Consider the following 27,372-nt stretch of genomic DNA (forward strand, 5'->3'; position numbering starts at 1 on the left):
TAGCAAATAACTCAATTAGATGTAACCCAATCCCAGGGCTAGAAGCTTCACTTGGTGATAAGACATGAGCAGTTGTGACTCATCTCCCTCATTACTTGGTGATTTTATTTAGATCACCTTCCTATATGCATGTATTTTAAGAAATTTCTACCATACTAGGTTTCTAAACAACCCCTCCAATGCCCCTTTATAACTCTCTCTCCCTGTATTCCCTTCCAAAGACCCCATACCCTTCCAACTTGATCCTTGCATTCCAGCCACCCACTCAATTGTTGCAGGATAATTGATTGCACTGTGACACTCTGAGACTGTTAATAAAATTAAACCTTGAATGAAGGGGCAGAGTCCATGACTAGCTGACCTGAATTAGCCACAGAGATTTAGAGGACTCAGAAAGAGAGGCACAGGAAAAGATAGGAAGTGGCTTAGACAGGTTCTTCCTGACCTGATCTGGGAAGGTGTAGCCAGCAGGTCAGATAGCCGTTCCTCTGCTGCTTTCTTGAGCTATACGGTTTGTACTCCAATATCTGACACCCAAAGTTTTATCAATAACAGAGCAGTTTAGGCAAATGCTTTACTCCATCCATTCGCATCTATTCTATTTCTCTTTCCTACTGAGATCTGTTCTCTATAATTCCTTAGTTTAAATATGCCCTCTGTGGTTCTATAAATTGTAGCTTATCATTGATTTTACAACTAATATCCACATATAAGCAAATGTATACCATATTCATATTTCTAAGTCTGGGATATCTCATTCGGGATAATCTTTTTCTAGTTCTATCTATTTGCTTGCATATTTCATGATGTCATTATTTTAATGACTGAGTAATACTCCATTGTGTAAATGTACTACATTTTCTTTATCCATTCTTCTGTTGAAAAACATCTAGGTTGTTGCCACGGTCTGGTTATTATAGAGCAGCAATAAACATAGTTGAGCTAAGGTTTCTTTGGTAAAATTAAGCATCTTTTGGTTATATGCTAGAGAGTAATATAGCTGGATCTGAGGTAGATCGATTCCTATCTTCCTGAGAAACCACCACACTGATTTCCCTAAAGGCTGTGAATTTGCACTCCCACCAGCAATGAATGAGGGTTCCTCTTAGTCCACATCCTCTCCAACATGAGTTGTCTCTTGTTTTGTTAATCTTATACCTTCTGACAGGTGTAAGGTGAAATCTCAAAGTATGATTCTCATTCCCCTGATGGCAAGAAAGTTGAATATTTCATATATTTCATTAAGTGGTTTTTTTTCAGACATTTTTGAGTTTCCTCTATTGGGAATTCTGTTCAGACCAGTATCCCATTTCTTAACTGGGTCATTTGTTGTTGTGGTTTGGTATCTAGTTTCTTGAGTTCTTTGTATATTTTGGATATTAGTACTCTTTTCCCACATTGTAGGCTGCACTTTGTTTGAATGACAATGTGTTTTGCCACACAGAAACTTTTGCATTGCATGGGGTCACATTTACTAGTTGTTGACCTAGTGCCTGTTCTAATGGTATGCGGATCAGAAAGTCTTTTCCTGTGCTAATGAGTTCAAGGCTATACCCGAATTTCTTTTCTATCAACTCCCAAGTCTCTGATTTTATGTTGAGGTCTTTGATCCACTTAGAGTTGAGGTTTGTGCAGGATAATAATATGGATCTCTTTACATTCTTCTATATGTCAACATCCAGTTTGACCAGAACTATTTTTTGAAGATATCTTTTTTCCAGTGTGTATTTATGACATCTTCATAAAAATAGGTCTCCATGATTGTGTAAATTTATGTCTGGATCTTCGGTTCCATTTCATTGATAAATGTGTCTCTTTTTGTGTCAATACCATGCTGTTTTTATCACTATAGTTTTGTAGTACAACTTGAAATTGGGGATGATGACACCTCCAGCAGTTCTTTTGTTATTCAAGATTGTTTTAGCTGCCCCGAATTATTGTGTGTGTGCATTTTCACATCAAGGTAAAAAATTGTAAAGAGTTGTATCAGAATTTTTATGGGCATTGCATTGAATCTGCAGATTGATTTTGGCAGGATGGACATTTTTACTGTATGAATCCTATCAACACATGAGCATGGGAGATCTCCTCATCTTCTGATATTTTCTTCAGTTTGTTTCTTCAGTGACTTGAAGTTTTTAAATCATTCAAGTCTTTCACACTTTTGGTTAGAGATGCTCCAACGTATTATTTTTTTAATTTGAGGCTATTGTGAAAGGTTCCTTGGTTTTTTTCTCTCTGTCTGTTAAAAAGAAGTGTTTCGCTGATGAAGGGTGATGAATACACTTATATGTGATCATAAGGACAAATACTTATAACCTACTAAGGGATACTGCTGACTTAGTAAAGTGGTGGTGCTAGGTCTCCTCCAACATATATAATTTCTTACTAGACCCAAGGAGTTGACTAGGTTTCAGTGCCAGCCAAAATTTCCCTCTTGTTGAGCTGTCTTAAGTTCAATTACAGAGCTTTGGTTACTGCCAAGATATACATGCCACTACTGCACCCATGGGGTTATCAGGCCACACTGTTCTGATTTTTGTTGTGATTAATAGGATCTAAGATGGGTATGACTCTTGGTTGTTCCTATCTTTTTTTAAGCTTGCATGGCACTTTCTGGTACCATAAAATCTAGTCTTCCTTCAGGTCAAGTTTAGCTCAGTGGAGTCTGGACTCTGTTTCTGCAGTGCATGGTGTCTTTAGCAATACAAACTTACCTTCTACCTCTAGGGCAGCCAAGGACAATAACCATGACTGGTAATGCTTTGAAAGTTTCCTGGACAACCCTAACCTACAACTCAAAAGAGGACTTCTCGTGTTTGATGTTGAGGGTTTTGTTAGCCGACCTTTGGTTCTTGGATGGAGCATTGTCAACCCAAATGAGAAATTTTCACTGATACCATGTGTGTGTGCGTGCCCACATTTGCTCATATGTAGATAATTAATAGTATGATTCATATGCCTTACAGACACAATTACTGTTATTTTACCTTTCTCTCTCCCTCTTTTGTATTTGTCTCTCTCCGTCCTTAATTTGAGATCTCAGTTTCCCCCATTTCTCCCACCATGTTATTTGTAGGGAGTTATTCTGATTCCTATTGCTCCCCTGCTCTCCCACTCTGGCAATAGTTCCATTGTACTTTCATATTTTTTGTGATTCCTCCAAGGTATGTACTACTTACACCTGCGGATTTGGAGCTAGGACTCTCAGATGAAATAGGACATGTGATATTTATATTTCTGGATTTGCATTACCTCACTTAATAAAGATCTTTTTACTCTAGCCCCAAGGTAGTCAGCCCAAACCACCATATTCTGAATATTTCATTGGATCTCCATGTATCTATTTCATTTCTTCCCTTATTTAAATGTTAGAGAAACTGAACACTAATTGTCTGCGATCCTCTGGAACTAAAGAACCAAAACTACTGTGCCATGTGCAAGTATATAGCTTTAAAGGAATCACCTGAATGACACATAATTTATAAATCTAATGTTTAATTAATCTGATCTGATTGTTCATTAATTTTTAAGCAAATCCCAGGTTTCACTGAGTACAGCTCCATTTTTTAAATATTAGTAGGAGAAAAAAGTCTATATTTCCAATATGTGTAAATAGAGACTTCATGTTTGTTTCCCAGCTGCCCAGAACTGAGCAATCCACAAAAACTATATTAATTACAACACTGTTTGTTCAATGTTTCAGGCATATTCCTAGCTAGCTCTTACATCTTAAATTAGCCCATTTCTATTATTTTATGTTTTACCATGAGGCTTGTGATTTATCAGTAAGGTTCTGGCATCTTTCTCCTTCAACAGCTACATGGTGAGTCCTGACTCTACCTTCTTTCCTCCTCTATCTCTGCTTGGATTTTCTGCCTTGCTATATTCTGCCCTGCCATATGACAAAGCAACTTCTTTATTAAACAGCGGTTGTAAAACATATTCACAGCACACAGAGGGGAATCCCACATCAGTTATGAGTGAAATTTTATTTGAGATCATCTAAATTATGTCTATTAATGTTTTATATGAAATCACTGTTACTACCTAAAGAAGTTACATATTCTTTTATTATCACTGCAAAAGTATCAGTTTGCTATTTTTGCTAGAATTATAGATCCCTTTAAATTGGTAATGAACAGAAATCCTATATTACTAATTGTTTTGTTTTTGTAGTTGTCTGAGGCGATGTTATTTAGGGGTGACCAATGTGCCAGAATTGTAATATAATAAGATCAGTACACATAGTACTGACATCAAGTAACCCAAATGCACTACGCTACTTAATTCACATTTCAACTAACATGTTTGATTTTCTACATCCACTGTGACAGAGAACTAGAAACAGTCTCCTTTGGGTAGCTCTGGATCAAGTGTGACAAAGAAATTATCAGAAAACTATGCAGGAAATGCTAAAAAGCCAAGGAAATTAAGAGTGTTTGAAATGCTCAAGGAAATGAGTAACTAACTGCCGAATCAAATATCCCAGGGTTTTATCATCTACACTTACAAGACTTTTGTGGTAAGCAATCTATTTCCATCTCTCCCGTCACTCATCGCTCACATAGTTACGTTCCTCTCTGGGTCTATTCTTTCAAGCTCTGACTCACAGCTACTTACTTGGCACCCTGCACGTAAGTGCTATTCACACCCTCAACACATCTTCTATACAGGAAATGGTCTTTGTTAGCACCTAGTCTTCAACTCTTCTTATTGCAACCTAACTACTCACACGGGTCGCAAAACTGGTGGCTCTCATGACACTCCCTCCTTATCCTTCCAACTTAATGTTGCTATCGTGTTGCCTTAAAGATCCCGTATATTTCCATTTCCTTCCTCCTCCTTACCTTCAGTGCTGTGTTAAATAACTGAGTTATTTGTTCTCCAGACTAATATAAGAGGTCATTAAACTAATATTTTTCTACTCAGTAGTGTAGTTTCCTTGCTACAGAGATGTACGATAAGAAAAGCCAAATAATGTTCCCCGAGTTTCCCGAGTGCTTGAAGTGGAGGGAGATTCAGGCCATGAGCAGATTCTTTTAGTACTGGGAGATTGAGAAGCTTGGAAATAAACAAGGCTAAGTCTCTCCACCTGGTCTATGTCCTCCTCAAGTAAGGAATATACATTATTCAACTCTTTCTCCTTACCATCTGGCATGCCTCTTTGATTATAGTAAATGGTCAAAAGATATTAATGGATAGGTATTCTTCATTCTACTTCAACTAAGAAAATGTGACCTACAAGTTTCTAGAAAATGTTTCTTGCTTTAGATCTAATATGTTGGTATATCTCTATCGTAGGAATGACCTTAGTTATTTGTACACCTGCTTACCTAGATTGTGGAATGGAAAGCATATTAGACTGTCACTGTGTAGACCATAAATCTTATCATCCATTTTTAGAAATCTGATCTAGTGGTTAATGAAGATTTTAATAGCTTTAAAGAAAGTAAATATTTATGGTTCATACAGGTTATATTAAGTTATAAGGCTAAGCCTTTGCAGTGGTGTCACCTCAGTGTTCTAGCTAGAGTTTCATGAAGTTCAAGGCGCATGCACCACTGCAGTCACGCCAGTGCCATGCGTGTTACGTGTGTCTGATGTGACTCCCTTGCCTGATTCTCATTTGAGGTAGGACTAACAACGTTAATAAAAATGTCTTTCTTTAAGTCACCAAGATGGCTAATTCCAAACATTTTCAGAGCACAACACAAGACTGACGAAATGTCTGGTTACCCAGATATAGAAACCAAATGGGGCTATTATTATTTCTGACACCATGCGGTCACAACCAGCATTCTCTTCAGATATAGATAAAGGTATTCTGAAGGGCAAAATTTCTTTGACTTTAAAACTACAGATCTAATATAGAAAGTTTCCTTTATTCCATGGTGGCGGGGGAAAGAGATTTTGTTCTGTGAACTGCACGCTAGGCTACCACTGTTAAATTTTAATATGCAAGAACATGCACTTTGTAGAGACTGGTGATGGGAAATGCATATATTTTAATGGTGTATTAACAAAATATAGCTAAGGAATAAATATAAAAAGTGTATATTGATAGTTAAAATAGTATTTGATATGTAAAAGGAAGGATTGGAAATCAACAGCAAATGTGGAAGATACAAAGGAGAACACTTTGTATGAGATGTGCTTTGCTACTGATAGGTACATTAATCCCTGGGAGGTTCCATTGGAATGAAACCCTTAGTGGTTCACCTTTACTATAGCTAAAATTGACTTATCAAGCTAGTTATTATTGAATTTACTTTTGTAGGACAGAAGTGATGGATTTACCTTTTTTCCTATCAGTATAAAGTGAGATGATTGTTACCACTTGGTCTCCAGATGACTCTCCTAGGTAGTTTTCTTCTTTTTGTTCAAAAGGAATTGTTTTGGCTAATAAACCATACTAATCCCAAACATGTGGACTTTATTTGGAAGTCATTTAACATCTGTGGTTCTCAGAGTACTTCCACTTTATAAGTCAATTCATAGACATTTGGAATACCTTGATACTTCATTTACCTACAATATATATAAAGCTACTATTTATGAAATTCTGACCTGGTCAGAACCACCATTCCTTTTTATAGTTGGAAAAAATAAAAGATAGAGTCAGTGTAGCCCAAAAAATATAAGATTAAATATGATCCAGTAAGATCATAAACATCTGAGAAACTGAAGGTGTCCAAACTGCAAAACTAGAAAGAAGTAAAAAACCATTATGCATTTGCTCATTCATCATCTAATAAACAATAAACTCTGCCTTTCAACTTTCTTTGCTTCCCTTTTTTATGGCCTGGCTTTATATAGCAATGCAGTCATAATTATGGGCCATGACCTCTGAACTCAGTCTCACTGAGCTTGTGTGATAGATATTAGCTCAGTAATAAATTCATTAAAGAGGATTCAGGTGTGTCCCTCTCTTGTTTTTTTTTAATTAGGCATATGCTTATTGTACACATGTGAAACTGATGTTCTAATATAGCTCTCTAATCTCCATTCTTGAAGCTGGAAAAGAGTCGAGCCAAGTGATGTGAGCTCGTCTTGCATCAGTAGCTGGAGGTTTAGATAGGATACTATCAGCAGGACTGTAGGTAGGGAAGTCTCCATTTGCTCGATTATGGGTAGGTTATTCTCAATTTTGTTAGGAGCTATAAGTAGGATATTCTCCATCAGCTAGAACTGTAGATAGGATGGTATCCATCACGCTAGGATCAGCAGAAGTTGGAAGCAATCATGTACTGCCTCACTATAACCAACCAGTCAGAAAAAAAAAAAAAAAAACCTAAATTTGGAAAGAGCAGATCTCAGAGTCCAATTGATATGACTGTTCAATAAAGAACAGGGATTTGTATTTGGAACCTCTTATAATGTATATTAAACTAGAGCCTTGATTCTTTCTCAAAGTACAGCTTTTCTTTTAGAACAGTTCGCAGAGGAAGAATTGTTTATGAAATTCAGTATTATTAGATGTTAAAGTAATATTATTGTCTCTCCTGACATTGTCTGAAACATGTCTACTGACAAAGGCAAGTAGTAATTCACTCTCACTTTCAATTCCCTGAAATGTCTTCTTAAAATATCTTCTAGTAACATGCATACATCAGTATAACAAGATAGAAAATTACTAACCATCTTGTACTAGTATTCTTTAGCAAAAAAAATTTTTGAACAGTATGTTGCAAGTGCAGATATTTCTGTAACCATGACGCAAGGTTTTGAAGTGTTTAGTGATGCTAAAGGAAAGCTGTTGCATTGCAGGCAGGGTATTCATTCTTGAAGAGGAGCCACTATGGACATTTTAAAGCAGCTAATTCTTTGTGGTGGGGGCTGTGACATGCATAGCTGTATGTTCAGAAGATATCTATCATCTCCCCACAGATGCCAGTGCCACCAGCCAGTTGTCACAGTCAGACCTTTCTTGAGATGTTGCCAAAGGTATTTTGGGTTTTTTTGTTTTGCTTTGTTTGTTTGTTTGGTTTTTTTTTTTAATTTTCGAGACAGGGTTTCTCCGTAGCTTTTGGTTCCGGTCCTGGAGCTAGCTCTTGTAGACCAGGCTGGCCTTGAACTCAGAGATCCGCCTGCCTCTGCCTCCCGAGTGCTGGGATTATAGGTGTGCGCCACCACTGCCTGGCTGCCAAAGGTATTTTGAAAAAGCAAAATCTTCATGACTTTAAAACCACAGATCTAAAACTAAATGTGTATTTTATTCTCCAAAAAGGAAAAAAAGTCTTTTATTTGACAAAATATCTTCCATGAACCTCCGCTGAGTGTTGCTGATTTGATATGCTCTCCCTTTCAATGAATCCAATTCTCTTACGCCTGAATTAGCTTGACCAATTTCATTAGCAATCTCACAGCCACTAATCCCATTGATTTGCTCAGTGTCAGAGAATGCCCTTTGGCCTAGAGTTTCTTCCACATCACACTTGCCCTATGGATAGACTGCATACTTCGGGAAGCCAGATGAATGCTTGTGCTACTGCTAGACTCGTACCTGAAAGTAGAATTCTTTCACTGCTCTTGGCTAAGAAGCAAGAATTTCTTCCTGAAAGTTTTCAAAACTCTTTGGAGTACTTGCTCTCTGAACTACTGAATCTTAATAGAAAAAAAAAGTGCAGTAAAACAAAGTACAGCATCCTTCTGCATTGCTTTTTCATCTAAAGTAACGTAGACCCAGATATGGTTGTAGGGTTTGGTTTTTTTATAGTTGTATGTGTCTGGTAACATTCTATAAGTGCATGTATAAGAAAAATAATGTATGTACAGTAAATCTACAGCAATCAGTTCCTCAGATGATAAACCACAACTCCTTTCTAAGACTAACAAACCAACCTCACAAGGTTACTGCATTAACAAAAAAGTGGTGATGGATGGGAGCTCTCAGCCCAGAAGAGATTTTCATCTTGTGTGCCATATCATAGAAAGAGAAGAAAACTCAGATATTGCTATACTTTAAGTCTGCCCATATAGTTCATCATGTTACTATGATCAATATCATGAAAAATGCTTTATTGGGTTATTAATATGACTTATTGATATTTCTTTTTATCATAATTTGAGGCCCCAATTCAGGCTACTAAATTGAGAATGTTTAGAAGTACTAGATTTAAGGGGTGCTTGTTCCTGTCACTTGCATCTTATGTAGTATATCGGCATACTGAATTTTCCTTGGATTATTTCTTACTATAAATTGGGAATGTCAGTGTTCTAATTTAGAAACATGATGTAATTTTCATTCAATATTTTTTGTAAACAGAATGCGTTATGTGTAGCAAAGCTCTCACTAGATGCATATAGTTATTTCTCCATGGAAAATAAAACAGCCTCCAAAGATGGAAAGGAGAGAGGCCACAAAAACACATACATATGCATGCATGAACACACACACGCGTATTCACACATAGGCACACATATATACATCTTCATAAAGGTTACTTATTTATATTATGTTATGCCTGCATTAATTTATTTTTTCAACTCAATTTTGTTTACTTACCACAAGATATATTTTAATTAAGTCATTCAATGATATATAAATTGGAAATTATTATATATATTTATCCTGTTTGACATGATTTTTTAATTAAATTTATTTATTTTACATCCCAACCACAGGTTACCCTCCCTCCTCTTCTCCCACTCCCTTCCCCACCTCCCCTGAACCCCATTCCCTCCATCCACTCCTCTGTTTCTGTTCAGAAAGGGGCAGGCCTCCCATGGGTATCAGCAAAGTAGGTATAATGGTTGCAGTAGGACTAAACAACTCGCCTTTTATTTAGGCTTGGCAAAGCAATCCTATATGAAGTATAGGTTCCCAAAAGCTAGCCAAACAACTAGGGAGAGCCCCTGCTTTCACTGTTAGGAGTCCTACAGTTATGTCAAGCTACACAACTGTAGCATACATGCAGAGGGCCTAGGTCAGTCCCATCCAGGCTCCTTGGTTGTTGGTTCAGACTCTGTGAGCTTCTCTGAGCCCGGATTATTTGATTTTGTGAATTTTCTTGTGATACGCTTGACCCGCTCTAGCTCCTAAATTCTCCCTCTCTTCAGCAGGATTCCCTAAGCTCAACACAATGTTTTTAAAATTTTGCATATTTTGAAGTTGATAAACTGAGTAATTAACATACTTCACCTACCTATGCTTTCTTGGTGAGAGATCTGTTTCCTTCATTTTCAAGACTATGCCTTTTTTGCACTTCAAGATAATACCCTAAAACTTTCCTTATTGGAGAGATTTATTGGAGTCAGGAAACGTGTGTGTGTGTGTGTGTGTGTGTGTGTACATGTTCATCTACATATAAAGGAAAACTAATGTTTCAGACTATTCAAAGCTTCCAAATATGGTCAGGATTGTAGTGTAGCCTTTCCTGTCTTTGAACAATTAAGAATGTCTCTGTATAAGTGCATGATGACTTCTGAGGAAATTGTAAGAGTGTTCTGAAATATATTGTTTAAAAAATGTTGAAATTGGGTATGTAGGATCAGTATTGTCTTAAGATTTAGTATTTTTCAGAAATACATATATATATATATATATATATATATATATATATATATATGTTGAGGGAATGTACACAGGATGACTAGATAGAAGTCTCATCACTCAAGTCGGTGAGTTCATTTCTCTACCAGCACCAGGATATACAGGTGGTGCTGTAGGTTCACATTGGTTGGTCATTCGTTAAACAGTCACAGTTCTGGATTTTATTATGTTAGAATTTTTACCTTAGAGACTTTGTGATTTTACTGTTGCAAACTGACGTTCTTATAATAGTCAGCTATACTTTGTACTGATAGAATTCTTTAAAATGAAACAAAAACAATAGCTAAAGCACTATGGTAATGATCCCCATCCTTCTCTTGCAGTTTAATATATATATGAAGCCCAGATATTTCTGTCACTTATTGCCAGAGAAAAATGTATTCAGGTCTTCTCATTGTAAGCTTTTGCAGAAACCAGGAAAGCGTACTATTAAATATTAAACCAGAACTGACTTAAAGCTATTCTTCACAAGGAGCCGTGATAACATAAGAAGGATACTTGATCATTTATAACATTGGCATTGGTCTTCAGGCATACAATTCGCTTTGTCTACATATAAATTATAACAGCTTTTCATGACCCACAGGAGAGTTGTACGTCATAAATATCTAGAAAAGGCAACTAGTAACATTAAGGAGTTAAACAGAACACTAGTCATTCAAAAATCACTGCAGTTAGAAAAAATATATTCTTTTTTAAGAACACCCACTTTAAGTTAATACAGAGCTAATGACCCACCATGAAATAAAGCTGGAAGTATGATATCGAGGGGTAAATTTTTTACTGGGTCTCTTGAAAGCTTTTTCCTGTGATATTATTGCCTTAAAATTTAACGTTAAAATCAAGTTGCATGTATTTGCTCTATCTTGATGATCTGCTCATATGCCTTCAGGCACTGTTCCAGGACTCCTAGCATATATAGATGTTATGTTGTGTTGCTCTATGCTTGGAGGTATAAATTTCATTGTATTCAAATGTATCTCGGGTAACATGGGAAGGAACTCTAAGCCTCCACAACACCACATTTACAGGTTATTCTTATATAATTAATTTGCCATTTATTAGTGTGTAGGTATTTGATGTTGTGTTGGGGAGCATGGCACAGATGTGTAGGTGAAAAGATAACTTTGTGGAGTCAATTCTTGTCTTCCATCTTTACAAGAGTTCCATGGAATGAACTCAGCCTTTCAAGTTTGTGCTATAAGCTTGCTTACCCTCTGGGCTTTCTTGCTGGCCCTGTGTGCTTGGATTCTCAACAAATGATCTGTAATGATGACGGTGGTAAAATTCCTTTTTGTTTTCTTTCACAGGATTATACACTTACCATGTATTTCCAGCAGTCTTGGAAGGACAAGAGGCTTTCATATTCTGGAATCCCGTTAAACCTGACCCTTGACAACAGGGTAGCTGACCAACTCTGGGTACCAGACACCTACTTTCTCAATGACAAGAAATCATTTGTGCATGGGGTCACAGTGAAAAACCGAATGATAAGGCTGCATCCTGATGGAACTGTCCTCTATGGACTACGGTAAACACTTTCCTATTGCCTTGCTTTATGTCATTGGTTTGTTTCCTAGTTTTAAAAATGGGCAGAAGGGAGAGAAGCAAAAAAGAAAGCAGATTACATGCATAGTTAACATATCCTTAGCCAGAAAAATCTTGGGGTCTATTTGAGCTCAATGTAGGTAACTTTGCCCATCAAGGGTTAGTGAGACGTTTAATTAAACTAGAGTTTAGTTTAGTTGGGTATCATTTGTTGAAAAAGAATTTTCCTCCTTGTATTGCGCTGATAACGATAAAATACACAGGGTTTTTTTTTTATATACGCTAAGCTGTGTCCCACTGTTCTATTCATTTACTCCTTAACAGGGTCATTCTCTTAATTCAGCTGACTCTAAGTGAAGTTATGAAGGCAAAGTGTGTATGTCTTTTAATCTTATATTTATATTCCAAGTTGTTTGAAATTTTACATTCTTCATAATGTTGCTATAAATTTTAAAACCAGCTTGTCTCATCTGCCACATAAAGCTCCTAATTCTATTATGGAGAATTGCTGAGTCAATTTATTAGTAAGTGTAAAATTAACATCAGAAAATTATAAAGTTTTACAACTCATGAATATGATATATCTTCATTTCTTTGGGCTATCAGTCACTTATACAGTTCCTTTCTGTATCACAGTGTGTAGCTGTGTTTATGACTCAAGTAAAAAGGTAATATTGTCTTTGACTTAGGTCAGCAATGTTTTATACCATAATGGATTTTTCATTTTATTTTTCTTGGTTACTAAGTCATAAAGAAGTTATAAACATATATAGATGTCAATTATTATTTGGTGTATAATTAAAAGCTTAATAACTAAAATATTAAAGTATATTTTAAAATTTATTTCTACTTTTATCAAAACTGTAACTAAATTGTGACTTGTTTAAAGCTTTGCTCTCACCTTGGTAAGTCCTTTAAGAGGCAAAGGGTTAGAAAAAATGATAGACTTTATCACCAGTGGTTTGTTGGGGAATAAAAATGTAGATATATGCTTGATAACAATGAAGGTCAGAGTCCCAGTTTAGAGTTTCACTTCAGGCATTTTAGAAATTATTGGCGGCATCTAACAATGGGAATTACATCACGGAAAACAACACTGGAGAAGTATGGAGTTGAGCACACATCAGTCTGCAGTGTGAAATGCTGTACTCTGGACATGCTGCAACTGCTGTGCATGTGTATTCACAGCAGACACAATCAAGCCAGCTTTAGAAAAATGTAACGTGGGGGAGAGAGAATCTATAGACCTTACCCCTGGCTGGGAACTATGGCTCACTGATGACTTCTGAAGAAAGGAAAGTCACTTTTCTTTGGAAGTATGGCCACCAGTAGAGTTCCTACACCCCAGTGGATGATGGCATACCCATATAAATCTATATAAAGTTTAAAAGAGGATGTGAAATTGGAAGGAAGATATGATGGGCGGGTCTTAGAGGAATTAGGAAGACATGTGAGGGAATGATATGATGAAGATGCATTGTATAAATGTAATACACTTTCAACTAACAAATAAAAAAGAGAAAAATGAGACACAAAAGGCCTAGGGTTTGTCTAAGGCCACCAAGAAGCAGTGGCAGACTTAGGATCAAAGTTCAGGTATCCTGTCTCTCAAATATTCGTTTATCAGTTCTATTACCATTCAAATATACCTTAGTAGTAAATACTTCCTTCCAAGTTATAAAACACTGCTTTCTATTCTTTAGAAACAAGCCAAGCCTGTGTAGATTTTAGCTTGTGAACAGACAAAGTGACCATCTAGAGAGAAACACAAACTAGGCATCCATTGTATAAATGCCAATCTCTTTACGGAGCACTTTTTCTCCTTAAGGGACTCATCTCTGCTCTACTTTCTTCTTTTCTGCTCTTTCCTCTTCCTTGATTTTTCTTTCATCAGAAGCTGTTATCACCCTAAAGACCAAAAGTACAATAGAGACAATCTGAAGCTAGAGGATAGAAGTTGGGCTTGACTCTCTCAACTTTGTGATTGCTTAACCTTGAAAAAAGTATACAAGTTTGGTGAGCATAAGTGTTATCATCTACAATGAGGGCTTAATACCCCTAACTCATTATTGAGAAGATATTAAAATATTATTAATATGAGATCTAGTGCATAGAATGTTCTGAGTCATAGTTCTCTAAATTATGCTTCATCAGATATTGGAAACTTGTCTGCTGATTGGTTCCTTAATTCCTGGAGCTGTTAATAATTAGAACACAGATGCAATTGTCCAACTAAGAAAACATTCAATTGAGTGCTCCATATGTATATCTAGTTACTATTCTGACCCTGAGAATAATAGTTTTCCAGAAGTCAAGGGGGCTTCTTGCTGTGGCAGAGCAAGCAGCATCTGGAATGAAAGCCAAGGGACTCTCAGCTTAACTAGTCCTGGTCTCCTAGTCAGTCATTTCCACTCCTTGGGTTTCCATCACATTTCATTTATCATCTTATATTTAATCCTGTTCACTTTAATTCCTCAGATGTAACATTTCCTAGTTGTAAAAATGAAGATCTGCCTGTTCCTCATAAAAGCCTTTCAAAAGAATAGCTATCATTTATCATTCTTAAGCACACAAAACAGAACTTCCTTATCATATAACATATGCTTTGGCATCCTTAGGACTATAAAGTACTTACTTTAGACATGAGTAATTGAGAAAATGATACTGATGGCTTTATCCATTTTCATAAGTCCAGTTAATAGCCATTGTGAATGGGCCCATATATTAACGAGTAATTTTAGCAGTGATTGGATTGATGTGGCCAAAGCTCCTCTAGCCAACTTTAACATGACCATAAAACAACATTTTTAAATTAAATAGAATTTTCTGTATTCAAATTCAATATGAGATGCTATTTTTAAGTTACATGAAATTACAAGACGTTTTGAAACTATTCTAAGTCAGATTTTACAGTTCCCAACCCTGTAATAACAGAATGGCATCTGATATAGAATAATACTGAGTAACTAAGCTACTGTACAACAGGTCTCTAGCATACCAATCCTTATGCTTTTTGCTCTTGAGTGACCTCTACTGTGACAAAATGCATTATTTTAAGGGGAAACCCTGCCACCACTATTATATCTTCAACCATGAGACTCATATCCGCTAAAAGCTGGCAAAATCATTTATTTTCTTAGCAAGTCCCTCAATATCACATATCAAGTCCTTAAGATTCCCCTTCCTACCCAGACAGTGGTGGTACACACCTTTAATCCCAATACTCAGGAGGCAAAGGCAGTGAGTTTGAGACCAGCCTAGAGTGAATACCAGGGCAGGCTCCAAAACTACCCAGAGAAACTCTGTCTAAAAATAAATAAATAAATAAATAAATAAATAAATAAATTTCTCTTTCTTTCCTCCTTCTTTGCATTGCATTTTATTCTGAGAAAATCTCCCCCATTTTTTGCTTACATCTTCAGACCTTTGTCTTTTTTGATTTCTTAGCCATGATTTTCCCTTTGAGTTCCACTCTTCTTACAACCTTAGTTTCCTCTCTTTCATCCCTACTCACTCCTCAGTCCTCATCAGCAAAGGTCCTACCCATGCTATTGCTTAAGCAGCTATACCTATAGCTACCAAAGCCATCACCCACTCTGCTTCACTTCTGCCAATGATGTCATGATGACCAGTCCTACTTAAGGGTTTATCTTTTGTCTCTCGCGTGTGCTATAGTGGTCATTCCAAGTTTCACCTGCTCACTGAATTGAACGACGGTACGTTGTAACTTAGATAATAAAACCCAAGATGGGTAAGTTCAACAGAACCACTGTATACGGGCTGCCCATGCAGGCTTCACCATTGCCAGGGCATAAATTTCAGTTTTATTTTCAAGTATCTAAAGCCCCCAAAGTAGCAAGTTTCACGTTAAGTTTTGTAAATGGGTACCCAGTGTCTGAACCTGAATTCTCTGCCTTTCTACCTGACATGCTACTTATTTCATGGCATTTGTTTCTCTTCCAAATCAACATACCCTCTTGTCCCAGGTAATGGCAAACCCATCAGCATCCTGGTAAATCCGCACAAACTACAGGACACCTCCACCCCTGAGACCGAATCTGGTGATTCTAACCTATGCTGTTTAACCATCTTTCCTGCTTACAAACCATTTCTTCCATCTAAATTAACAGCTTCACCCACTCCCTATCGCTCCTTGGCCAATTTTCTTGCTCAACTTTTATACTTATTTATCACTGTCATTGGAATTTTTCCTGCTATAAGCCCCTCCCCCAGAAAATTAGTGACTTCAAATTTTCTATCTCTTCTCTATCTGAAATTCAAGAGCCTCTCGTTGTTTTTCTAAATTCCTCTAAGAGATTTACAATTAAACTATGTATTGAATATTGAAAAAAATATCTGCTGGAAATTATAATTTAATGGGGCAGCATATATGCACATTCCTGCAACTCTACTGCTTTATTGAAAGCCCCCTCCTCTTGTGTAAACGGATGGCAACTCCTCTTCTTTACATAGTCTCTGTCTGTCTGCGTCCACTTTTCCCCGCTTCATGCAGGCATCATTCTTCCCCCAAGGCAACTCTTTCCCATTTTCCTTCTTTGTATTGAAATCCCCTCTAAATTTCTTCCATGATGAAAATCACATTATCCCTAGCCCAGAGGAAAACTCTCATTTCATAGAGATCACAATTTAATCTCACAAAGACCCCTGGGTTTGCAACTCTTTTATGACACTTTCACTTTTGGTGTCTTGGAGCTGATTACTTTTTATGTAAAGTGTTTTTTTTAATGTGTAACTATTGAAAATATACACTGTATTTCCCCAACCTCTTTCCAACTGAATGATTGCCCAGTAAATGTTTGTAAAAGCAACGTTAATATGTGCAGAGTGCACTTACCTGACTCAGTCATTGGCTGCAGTGTTTCTTTTATCTAAATGATGGCTTTTAAGCGAAGAGTGATTATTGCTATTAGTGACCAGATGTATTCCGTCTCTTATGCAAACACCATCCAGATGGCTGCACATACTCGCTCTCTCCAAAGCCTATACATTTGGGGGCTCACAGACTGTTGGTATTTTCCTTAAAATATGGCAGGCATGGAATAATTTAATTATTTGAAGATGTTTAGTGGAGTATTTAACCTCCCAAGAATTCCCCCTCCTCCTTTTGCTTTCCTCCTTTAACTCTGCCAATGTTCTCCTTTTATTATTTTACAATGCTTCTTCCTCGGTCATCTACTAGAAGTGAGTCCAGGGCCAGATTAGTTTAAGAACCTGTGAAAACTTCCATAGATAAATGGGTAGCCACTTCATAGTAAGACTCAGTGTGTGTATTTAGGAATCTACACATCTTCTAAGCATGCACAGAGTAAACTGCATATACCACATCATTTTAATTAATCTTTATAGGTATTCTATCATAAGATTTATCTATAACCATGTATAAACACTTGAAACTGTGCTATAACTTGAAACTGTGCTATAGCCCAGCCCTTTACCTGGTACTCTACTTTCTTAGCTGTTACGTTGGCCCTATACATATTAAGAAACTAATTCTATAAATACTAGTATAGGAAGATCCAAAGTAAGTTGCTCAGTCTCATTATTTGTTGTATCATAAGTGGTTTTTAAACATAAAGCAAAGAAAACCAGCCCACAAATCACAATCCCAGAACACCCAGACAACAATGAGAACCCTAAGAGCGACATACATAGATCTAATCTACATGGAAGTAGAAAAAGACAAGATCTCCTGAGTAAGTTGGGAGTATGGGGACCTTGGGAGAGAGTTGAAGGAGAGGGAGAGGCAAGGAAGGGAACAGAGAAAAATGTAGAACTCGATAAAAATCAAAAAAAAAAAATTTAAGTGTGAAGGTGTTTGCTTGCACATTTGTTTTTGCATCACATGCTTACCTGGTATCTGTGGAAATCAGAAAATGGTGTTGGATCACCAGAGACTGGAATTAAGCTGAAGCCGTCAGTACTCTAACCAGTCAGGAATCTCTCTAGCCCCTACTTGTTCATTTTAAAAGTAGGCCAAGGAGAATACATATTTGATTTGGTTAATGTGTTGTCCAAAACTTCGTATTTCATTTAATTAATGGAGTGTCAAAAACTTTATAGATTCCTGGTTTCTTATTTAATGCCTTTATAAATAATATCTTGTTGAAACCGTGGGGTTTTTTTGGTCCTCCCATTCCCTGCTGTGTTCTTATCTGAGCTTAATGGCATATAGATTCATTATCTGTGGTACTGTGGTTGGGCAGGAACACTTCATCAGTTGTGCAGTCTGTTTATACTAAGAGAGCCAAAGCCAAGCATCATTTCTTTATTATGATATGGAGACTAAACTGATGATCTATCCACTGCAATAATTCCTAATTTTAACCTCCTCAGGCTACCAGGAGATTACAAGAGTATAGGGCTACTGTAACAAGGAACCAAAAACCGGGTAGCTTCTAAAACAGAATTTTATTGGCTCATAATTTGAGTTTGGAACAATCAGCATGTTGGTAGGGCTGACTTCTTTGAGAGCTGAAAGGATGACCTAGTCAAGGCCTCTCCCCTTGTGTACAGGGATGTCATCTCCAAGACCTCACAGTCTCTCTATATGTATATGTGTCCAAATTTTTCCCTTCATTAGGGTACCAGTCGTTTGAATTAGTTACTTCTTTAAAGATTTGATGCTTGATACAGTCATATTCTAGGCTTAGAGTTTCAATGTATGAATTTGGGGTTAGCCAATAATTTTAGTTACCCTGATAATTGTTTTGTCTCAATCAACTTCAAATTAACAAAATAGCAGTATTACATGGTCTCTTCCTCATTTATTAACTAGATCATGCTCTAAAGAATTTTCCTTTATCAGCCATTACTTATCTCGAGGTGTACTGCATGAAATATCAACAGAAACTAAGGTCCTTTATTTATAGCTGAAAAAAAAAAACAGATGGGAATTGGTGAAACACTGCTCACAGCAATGTTATAATTTGTAAAATAGTTTCAAGCCCCAGGAAGTACACATAAACTCTATTTATCAAAACAGAGACAGGATGACTCTCCCCTCTGATATCAGGACTGTCGTGGTGTCCCACACATACACAATGTGTTTATTCTCTCTCTCTCTCTCTCTCTCTCTCTCTCTCTCTCTCTCTCTCTCTCTCTCTCTCTCTTTCTCTCTTTCTGTTTGTTTTTTGGTTTTTCAAGACAAGGTTTCTCCGTAGCTTTGGAGCATGTCCTGGAACTAGCTTTTGTAGGCCAGACTGGCTTCAAACTCACAGAGATCCACCTGCCTCTGTCTCCCGAGTGCTGGGATTAAAGGTGTGTGCCACCACCGCCCGGCTGTGTTTATTCTCTTAAAAGAGTAGAATCAGTTGCTTTTCTGTGACTTGTCAAATTTGACTGTCAGAAGTTGTTATCGTGCATCTCCAAGTGTTACCTCTGAGGTTCTCCAGTGCGCTCCTAGTTTGTGTGTACCCTTATCGTTAAGAAGTCAGGGGCTGTGGCAGCTGTGTGTTGCTCTTCACTGTAGCTGTTAGTTAAAATTCTAACTTTTTTTTAAAAAATTTCTTTCCTTTTTTTTTTTTTCTTTCTGATGTTAGTCCTTTAAAATCTGCTACTGGTTAACCTGAACAGTCTTGAAGTTTATCTTGGTGGTAACCAGTGGCTCTGTCATTGGATATACGACCCACTCAACAAGAGGAAAACCATGCCTGATTCTGGAAATCTCACCAATTACCCGTGGCTAGTGAATCATGAATCTTAGAGAACCTACACATCCACCTTTACTAAACCAGAATAATCCATAACTATACTCTAAATACGCGTATATCACAAATGAGTGCAGTCATTTTGGTTTTTTAATTCAATTTAAATTTTTTTAATAGACAACATATTTACACGGGTCAAAATGTAAAATATAAAATAAGAGAAAACCCGCTTTTCTTGTTGCTTCCGCTTCCCTCCATTATATTCTTGCCTCTTAGATATTAGCATTTTCATTTGCTTGATATTTCTCTTCTACTTTTAGATAGATAGATAGATAGATAGATAGATAGATAGATAGATAGATAGAGATGTTTTTATCCTTCCTTTGGAATGTATCATAGTAGTATATCAATTGCTCTGCTTCTTCAATCCAGTTTTGCAAAACACTTGTAAATGTTGAAAGCAGTGTTGAACCTGTCTGTCTTCTCCTGCCATCGTTCCTATTCTTAGCCCCTACATAAAGCCCCTTAATCTCCTACATACATCATTCCTTAAAGATCATTTGTATTTTTTTCAGTATTTATAATATGTACAGCGACTTTATAATTGTTCCCAATTATAAAAAATAATTGTACATACATTCACATAATAAATAAAAATAACTCTCAAGATTGTGAAGATTCTCAGCTATATAAAATTGTTCTTAGATCTCCAACACATAGTAATGAATCCATGTTCCAGAATGAAGGTTCTGAGCCTTAGCCATCAGAAATGAGGCTATTGCTCACCAGAAGCCTGTGGCCTGGTGCAGACCTTGAGAACTCGCCTACTGTGTTTGTACCACTAGCTCTTCTCCACATTGATTTTCTGATACTCTTGGCAGTGTCTGACCATGGGTTGTGCGTGAGAACAAAATCAATGACTACACTTATATTGACTGTAAGGGAAAGACAGAGTTTCTCACAGTCCTTTGGAGGATCCGCTTATCTTGCCTTGGTCTTTATGATAAAGCATCTAAAAAGCAGAGGCAATTATCTTGATAATACAGATCCCAAAACATAAAAATGTATAGATGCCACTATTGATTTCCAGAGCAGTTTGGAGGTCCTAAATGTTTCATATTATCTCTTCGTATTGATTGTAGACCCTGAAAACTGTTCTGTCTCCTAAAACTTGGCCCACACAGAGCTGTTATGATTGCATTAAAAAGCTCTTTGGCAGCTGGCAGGAAGCTCGCTGAGGCACACACTTAGCGACAGCACTGTGGAGTTGAATGCAGAGGATAAATACGTGGGCTGATGTGGTGTTTTTGCAGAAGACTGGCTGATATTGACAAATGTGCTTCGTAAGAGAAAGAAGCTTGTTGTTTTGAGTGGAAGAAAAAGAAAACAGATGAGGCATAAACAACAGGTAGATAAAGAATGCTTGGAGACTCTCCTTGCAACCCCCACTAAAGGACAGGCTTCATATGCCTCTCACTGTGTAGTGGCCTTATGTCCTATAACTTCATCAGTCAAACACAGAAAAAGCCATTTCAAATGGTTTCCAATGAAATCACTGCTATACTTGCTTGTTTTTATTTTTAATGAATAAGTAATTATATGAATATTTATGATTAAATGATGCTTCTTAAGCTCTTATTTCTCATAAATATAGCATTGACTAATTTAAATACTGAATAAGCCATTTATATATTTATGCATTAGTAAAAGCAATAGAAATAGCTATTGTGTGACCATGTGGTCTGTGGAAGTGTCATTATGATTAATGCCCTATAATTAAGATAGAATATTAAGTACAAACAGTGACCAAATAGTATTTTAAAATATATCTCCAATTCATAGGCTTGGTTAGGTATCCTGTGGGAGAATACCAAACGTGAACCGTTAGAATGAAGGAAAGAATGAGAAAAAGAATGAAAGAGGAGGAAATTGGAAATAAGGAAGGAAAGGAAGAAAGAGGGGAGGTTACTGAGGTAAGGACCAGGAGAAGAGAGCCTAAAATCTTCCAGATATGAAGTTCAGCTCTTTCTTATATTGTAAAAGACGTCAACCGTGGAAGAAGAGTTAATAGGGTCTATAACCATGTGCTGAAACCTTTCCTTTAGAATGTTTATTTATGGGGTGTGTGTGTGTGTGTGTGTGTGTGTGTCTGAGATATCTTTCCAGCCCTTGTGTGTGAAATCTTTAAAGCAATTTTCTCCAAAACCCTTAACTTTTCCATGAAGGCCTCCTACAAAATTTCCATCCTTTTTGTCCCAACTACATACCATCTATAAATATCGATACATTTTACTTGCACATGTGTATGTATGGATACATACAAATATTTTAATGTAATTTTATTATCTTTGTATTTCAAAAAAACATTATTTTTATGTAGATGTTGAGTTAATTAAAAATTAAAATGCTTTGTTTACAATAATCATTTTTCATCGGTAGACTTGAGATAACAGTTTTATGGGTACATTAAGGATAAACAGATTAATAGCAGCAAAAAATCATATCCATTAGCATATAGTAAAGATCAAGGGACCATTCGTTTATCATTTAATGTGCTGTGTATTATGCTTATAACAAGCATATGCTATTCACATACTCATCAGCATTAAAATAAAAACTTAATTTCTCTTTGCAAACCTATTGAGTCACCGAGCTAAAACAAGGCTCCATTCCATGCAATGCTGTAGGTCTCAGATTGTGAAATAATAACCCGAGGAGTCATAGTTCTATTGCATTGCAATTTACCTTCTATTTTTGTCTATCAAATGCAAGCCATAGGGTGTTTCTCAAATACAAAATTCCACTGCAGATTTTATATTAGATATAATATTATACCTGGTATGTCATATTCCATTTTCAATACTTTAAAGGCTTGTAATACAACATCAAATATTACAGTGTCCAGATGTGGAGGCTTTATTTTTTCATCAGTAACATTCTTGTGGATTTTTTCAACCATTATGGAAGCAGAAATTTATGTTAGCCTAAAACAGAGATGCCTCAAAGGACCTCTGGAAGGCAATGTGCTGTGAAAATACAATAAAAAAAAAATCCTTTCAGGCGAGAGTTTGAGCTGACTCACTTTTGCAAGTCAAGCCAGGTATTCTGGTCAGTCAGTGGGGGTCTTTACAGTACCTAATATTGTCTTGCTATACGTAAAAGAAGTAATGGGGAAATCAGAACCACAGTTATTAGAATGAGCACCTTGGTTCTCCAGAGGATTTAAGGCTACAGAGCATATTCGGAGAGGATAAAAATGTTTTCCAGTGTAACTTTCTCTTTTTGGTCTCTACTGGGGAACATGGAATGCTGTGTTCAAATAAAGTGTGCTGGTCCTCGGTCCGCCAGAGCACAGACAGTTACACTGAAGAGCAGTCATCTCAGCAGGTGCTGAGTCTGGACTAGGAGGAACTGCTTCTCCACACCTCCCAGGAAAAAGTCATGCTTTTCCTCTCCTACATCTTTTCTTTTGTTATTTTTAATATAGATAGGATGCAACCCATTATCCAGCATCTAATAAAATTGCAATGAACTGGAGCTGAAAGAATTGACTAACCCATTTCCGTATAATTGCAAAGAGGTGACTTGCTCCTTTTCGGTGCTTTTGACAAAGGAAAAAGGTATGATAATGGCAAATAATTACCCTGTAAGGCCTATTTTAAAGAGGGCAGATGCATTCAAATCCAGATCTCTGTTTTGAGCATCCTGCATGCAGCTGCTGGTCAGCTTCTCTACGTGGATGGCTACAGACATTTTAAAAGCCGTATCCCGCCCCCCAAAAAGAGCTCCTTAGCTTCTTCCAAGAGGTATTTTCCACAGTTCTTGTTTCTTGTTTTTCTATCTAAGCATTCTAAAAGCTCAGCAGCTGCTGTATTTGTTTTACAAACTGTGGTCGAACTATGAGTAATTGTGTTGTTTTCTGTTCTTTGATAGGCAATAAAGGTATCAGATTTTAGGGGCTAAAGAAAAGGGTGAGAAGAGATAGAATGTAGATGAAGCCCAAGACCAAGGCAACAAAGAAAGCACCTAAAACCTAGAATGACAAAGTCAGAGGAACAAAAGAAATTCAGAAGCAACAGTTCCCTAAACAGGAAGGAGGCTATCAGAGCATAGTGTCCTGGAAACTGAGTAAAAGGAAGTGTGACAGAAAAGTGGAGCTAAGCAACTGTGTGAGGTCTGGTAAATGTGTCAAGTTACTTAAATACTGATCAAGTTGACCGCCAAATTTAGTACTGTAAGGGTTGTGGCGACTCTTACAAATGTTGGGACTGGGAGCAATGGCCATGCAACTATGAACCAGATCAGAAGAAAGATGGATGAGTGGCACCTCGACAGTAAACATATTGATCTGGTGAAAAGCTATGGCAGAGAAGGAAAATTCGGTGGCCTGGGAGAGGGAAGAAATCCTGAGGCAATGTCTTGAGAACGTGAGAAGGTATATCAGCTACAAAAAAAAAAAAAAAAAAATGCTGGCTGAACCTAAGCAAGGAGCTCATTCATCAAAGCAGGAGGGAAGCAAAGTCTCCAGACACAAGCATACAGAAGTCTGGATGGTGGCAGTATTTAATTATCACAGTAACTCATAAAGAAAAGTAGTCCCTCCAGAAGTTCTTTTATTGTACAGGATTGTTTTGGCTATCCTGGGTTTTTTGCTTTTCCATATGAAGTTGAGTACCGTTCTTTTGAGGTCTGTGAAGAATTTTGCTGGGATTTTGATGGGTATTGCATTGAATCTGTAAATTGCTTTTGGTAAGATTGCCATTTTTATTATGTAAATTCTACCTACCCAAGGGCATGGGAGATTTTTTCCACTTTCTAGTGTCTTCTTCAATTTCTTTCTTCAAAGATTTTAAGTACTTGTCATACAAGTTTTCCACTTGTTTGGTTAGAGTTACTTTGAGATATTTTATGCTGTATGTGGCTATCGTGAAAGGTGATGTTTCTCTGATTTCTTTCTCAGACCCTTTATCACTTGTGTAAAGGAGGGTCACTGAGTTTTTTGAGTTAATCTTGTATCCTGCTACATTACTGAAAGTGTTTATGAGTTGTAGAAGTTCCTTGGTAATCAAACCAACTCTGAGATTTCATCTTACACCTGTAAGAAATGTAGTAGAAAAAGACAAGGTCTCCCGAGAAAATTGGGAGCATGGGACCTTGGGCAAGGGTTGAAGGGGAGTGGGGAGGCAGAGAGGGGAGCAGAGAAAAGTGTAGAACTGAACAAAAATCAATAATAAAAAAATGGCCAAGATTACAAACATTGATGACAGCGTATGCTGGAGAGGTTGTGAGGTAAAGGGAACACTCCTGAATTGCTAGTGGGAGTGCAAGCTAGTATAGTAGTATAGGCCCTTTGGATGTCAGTATGGCGATTTCTCAAAAAATTAGGAAACAACCTTCCTCAAGACCCAGTAATACCACTTTAGGATATATACACAAAGGATGCTCCATTGTACCATAAGGACATGTGCTCAACCATGTTGATAACAGCATTGTTTGTCATAGCCAGAACCTAAATGCCCCTCAACCGAAGAATGGATAAAGAAAATGTGTTACACAATAGAATTCTACACAGCAGAAAAATAATAATGACATCTTGAAATGTATAGGCAAATGGATGGAGCTAGAAAACATCATGTTGAGTGTAGTAACCCAGACCCAAAAAGACAATTATATGTACTAATCATAAGTGGTTTTTTTAATTAATTTATTTATTTATTAAAGATTTCTGTCTCTTCCCCGCCACCGCCTCCCTGAGACAATGGGGATGTTCTATTGGGAACTCACCAAGGCCACCTGGCCTGGGTCTGAAAAAGCCTGGGATAAAACCAGACTCGCTGAACATAGCAGACAATGAGGACTACTGAGAACTCAAGAACAATGGCAATGGGTTTTTTATCCTACTGCACATACTGGCTTTGTGGGAGCCTAGGCAGTTTGAATCATAAGTGGTTTTTAAACATAAAGCAAATCACAATCCCAGATAACCAAGACAACAATGAGGGCACTAAGGGAGACGTACATGGATCTAATCTACATGGGAAGTAGAAAAAGACAAGATCTTCTGAGTAAATTGGGACCATGGGAGAGAGTAGAAAGGGAGAGGAGATAAAAGGAGGGGAGTAGAAAAAAATGTATAGCTCAATAAAATCCAAAAAAAAGAAAAAGAAAATCAGTCCCATTTCCCTTCTTAAAATGGGTAAACTGAGGCACCACTAACAATTAAGCTGAAACAAAGCCATCCGGAAATCAAAGCAAGCAATCTATAATAATGGCCTAAGTGACCGCACATTGTTCGGATAGAAATCTAGCGTTCATAGCAAGTCACTTCCCATTCAGGCTGCTTTCTCAGACCTGGGTAAGATAATGAAGGACGGCTTTGACAACGTTGTAAGCAATGAAAGGAATATGGTTTGGTTGGCATAGAGCTGGGAGGCTTGCTTAGTCCTGAACAGGACATTCATATCATCTCAATCTAAGGTGCAGAGAGCATTCTGGGAGAAGGAGTGGAAGCACTATAAGCCAGCCAGAAGAAAAAGGACCACAAAATGCAAAGGGCATGACGTTACCATGATCTCAGAGCCGTTGTGGTTGCTTGCACTGGTCCTAAATAACACTGAGCCTATCAAAAAATGTAAACGGGGTCCTCCCTGCTGATTATTTTTTCTCATAGAGTCTATGGGACAATTGGTGTGGGATGTCCTTCTGTATAGGTGCTACTTTTATTGGTTAATAAATCAAAAAGCTACTCTTGGTCAATGGCTTAACAGAACATATCCAGGCTAAAAAAAGATATATAGAGAACAGTCAGTCGGGATGTCATGTAACTGCCAAAGGGGAAAGACACGAGCTGCCAGCTGGAACATTGCCAATAGGCCACAAGCCTCATGGTAAAATATAAAATAATAAAAATAGGTTAATACTAGATGTAAAAGCTACCTAGCAATATGCTTAAGTGATTGCCCAAGCAGTTATTTTAATAATATAGTTTCTGAGTGATTATTTCAAGTGAGGTCAGTCGGGAAACAAACAAGCGGCCTCCTCCTACAGACAGCCATTGTCTTCAGATAATATATTCATATGTTATTATATGAGTCTATTTCTTGCTTATATGTATTTGTACTGCATGAATACCTGTTACCCAAAGCAGTCAGAAGAGGGGGTTGGAACTGCAGTGATAGATGTTTGTGAATCACAAGGTGAGCTCAAGGAAGTGAACTTGGTCCTCTTTTTTGATTATTATTTTTATTAAGCTATACATTTTCTCTGCTCCTCTCCCTTCATCCCCTCTCCCTGTCTACCCTCTCTGTAACACCCATACTTTCAATTTACTCAGGAGATCTTGTCTTTTTCTCCTTCCTATGTAGTTCCATGTATGCCTCTCTTAGGGTCCTCTTTGTTATCTAGGTTCTCTGGGGTTGTGGACTGTAGGCTGATTTTTCTTTGCTTTATATCTAAAAGCCACTTATAAGTGAGTACATATTATACTTGTCTTTCTGGGTCTGGATTACCTCACTCAATGTGTTTTTTCTAGATTCATCCATTTGCCTGCAAATCTCAAGATGTATTTATTTATTTATTTATTTATTTATTTATTTATTACCA

The 27,372-nt window shown here is 37.1% G+C and overlaps 1 protein-coding gene across 2 annotated transcripts in view; it reads left to right on the top strand.

Moving 5' to 3' along the window:
- Gabrb1 (gamma-aminobutyric acid type A receptor subunit beta1) overlaps window positions 1-27,372 on the top strand; it is a 362,113-nt gene that overhangs the window by 123,710 nt on the left and 211,031 nt on the right. For both annotated transcript variants that reach the window (XM_050149556.1, XM_050149557.1), the window contains exon 4: window positions 11,866-12,086. In XM_050149556.1, coding sequence (XP_050005513.1) covers window positions 11,866-12,086 — 221 coding nt within the window. The remainder of the gene's footprint in view (window positions 1-11,865; window positions 12,087-27,372) is intronic.

This window comes from Alexandromys fortis, unplaced genomic scaffold (genome assembly GCF_014885135.2).
Source record: "Alexandromys fortis isolate MF-2015 unplaced genomic scaffold, M_Fortis_MF-2015_v1.1 scaffold_0, whole genome shotgun sequence".
Classification (NCBI taxonomy): domain Eukaryota; kingdom Metazoa; phylum Chordata; class Mammalia; order Rodentia; family Cricetidae; genus Alexandromys; species Alexandromys fortis.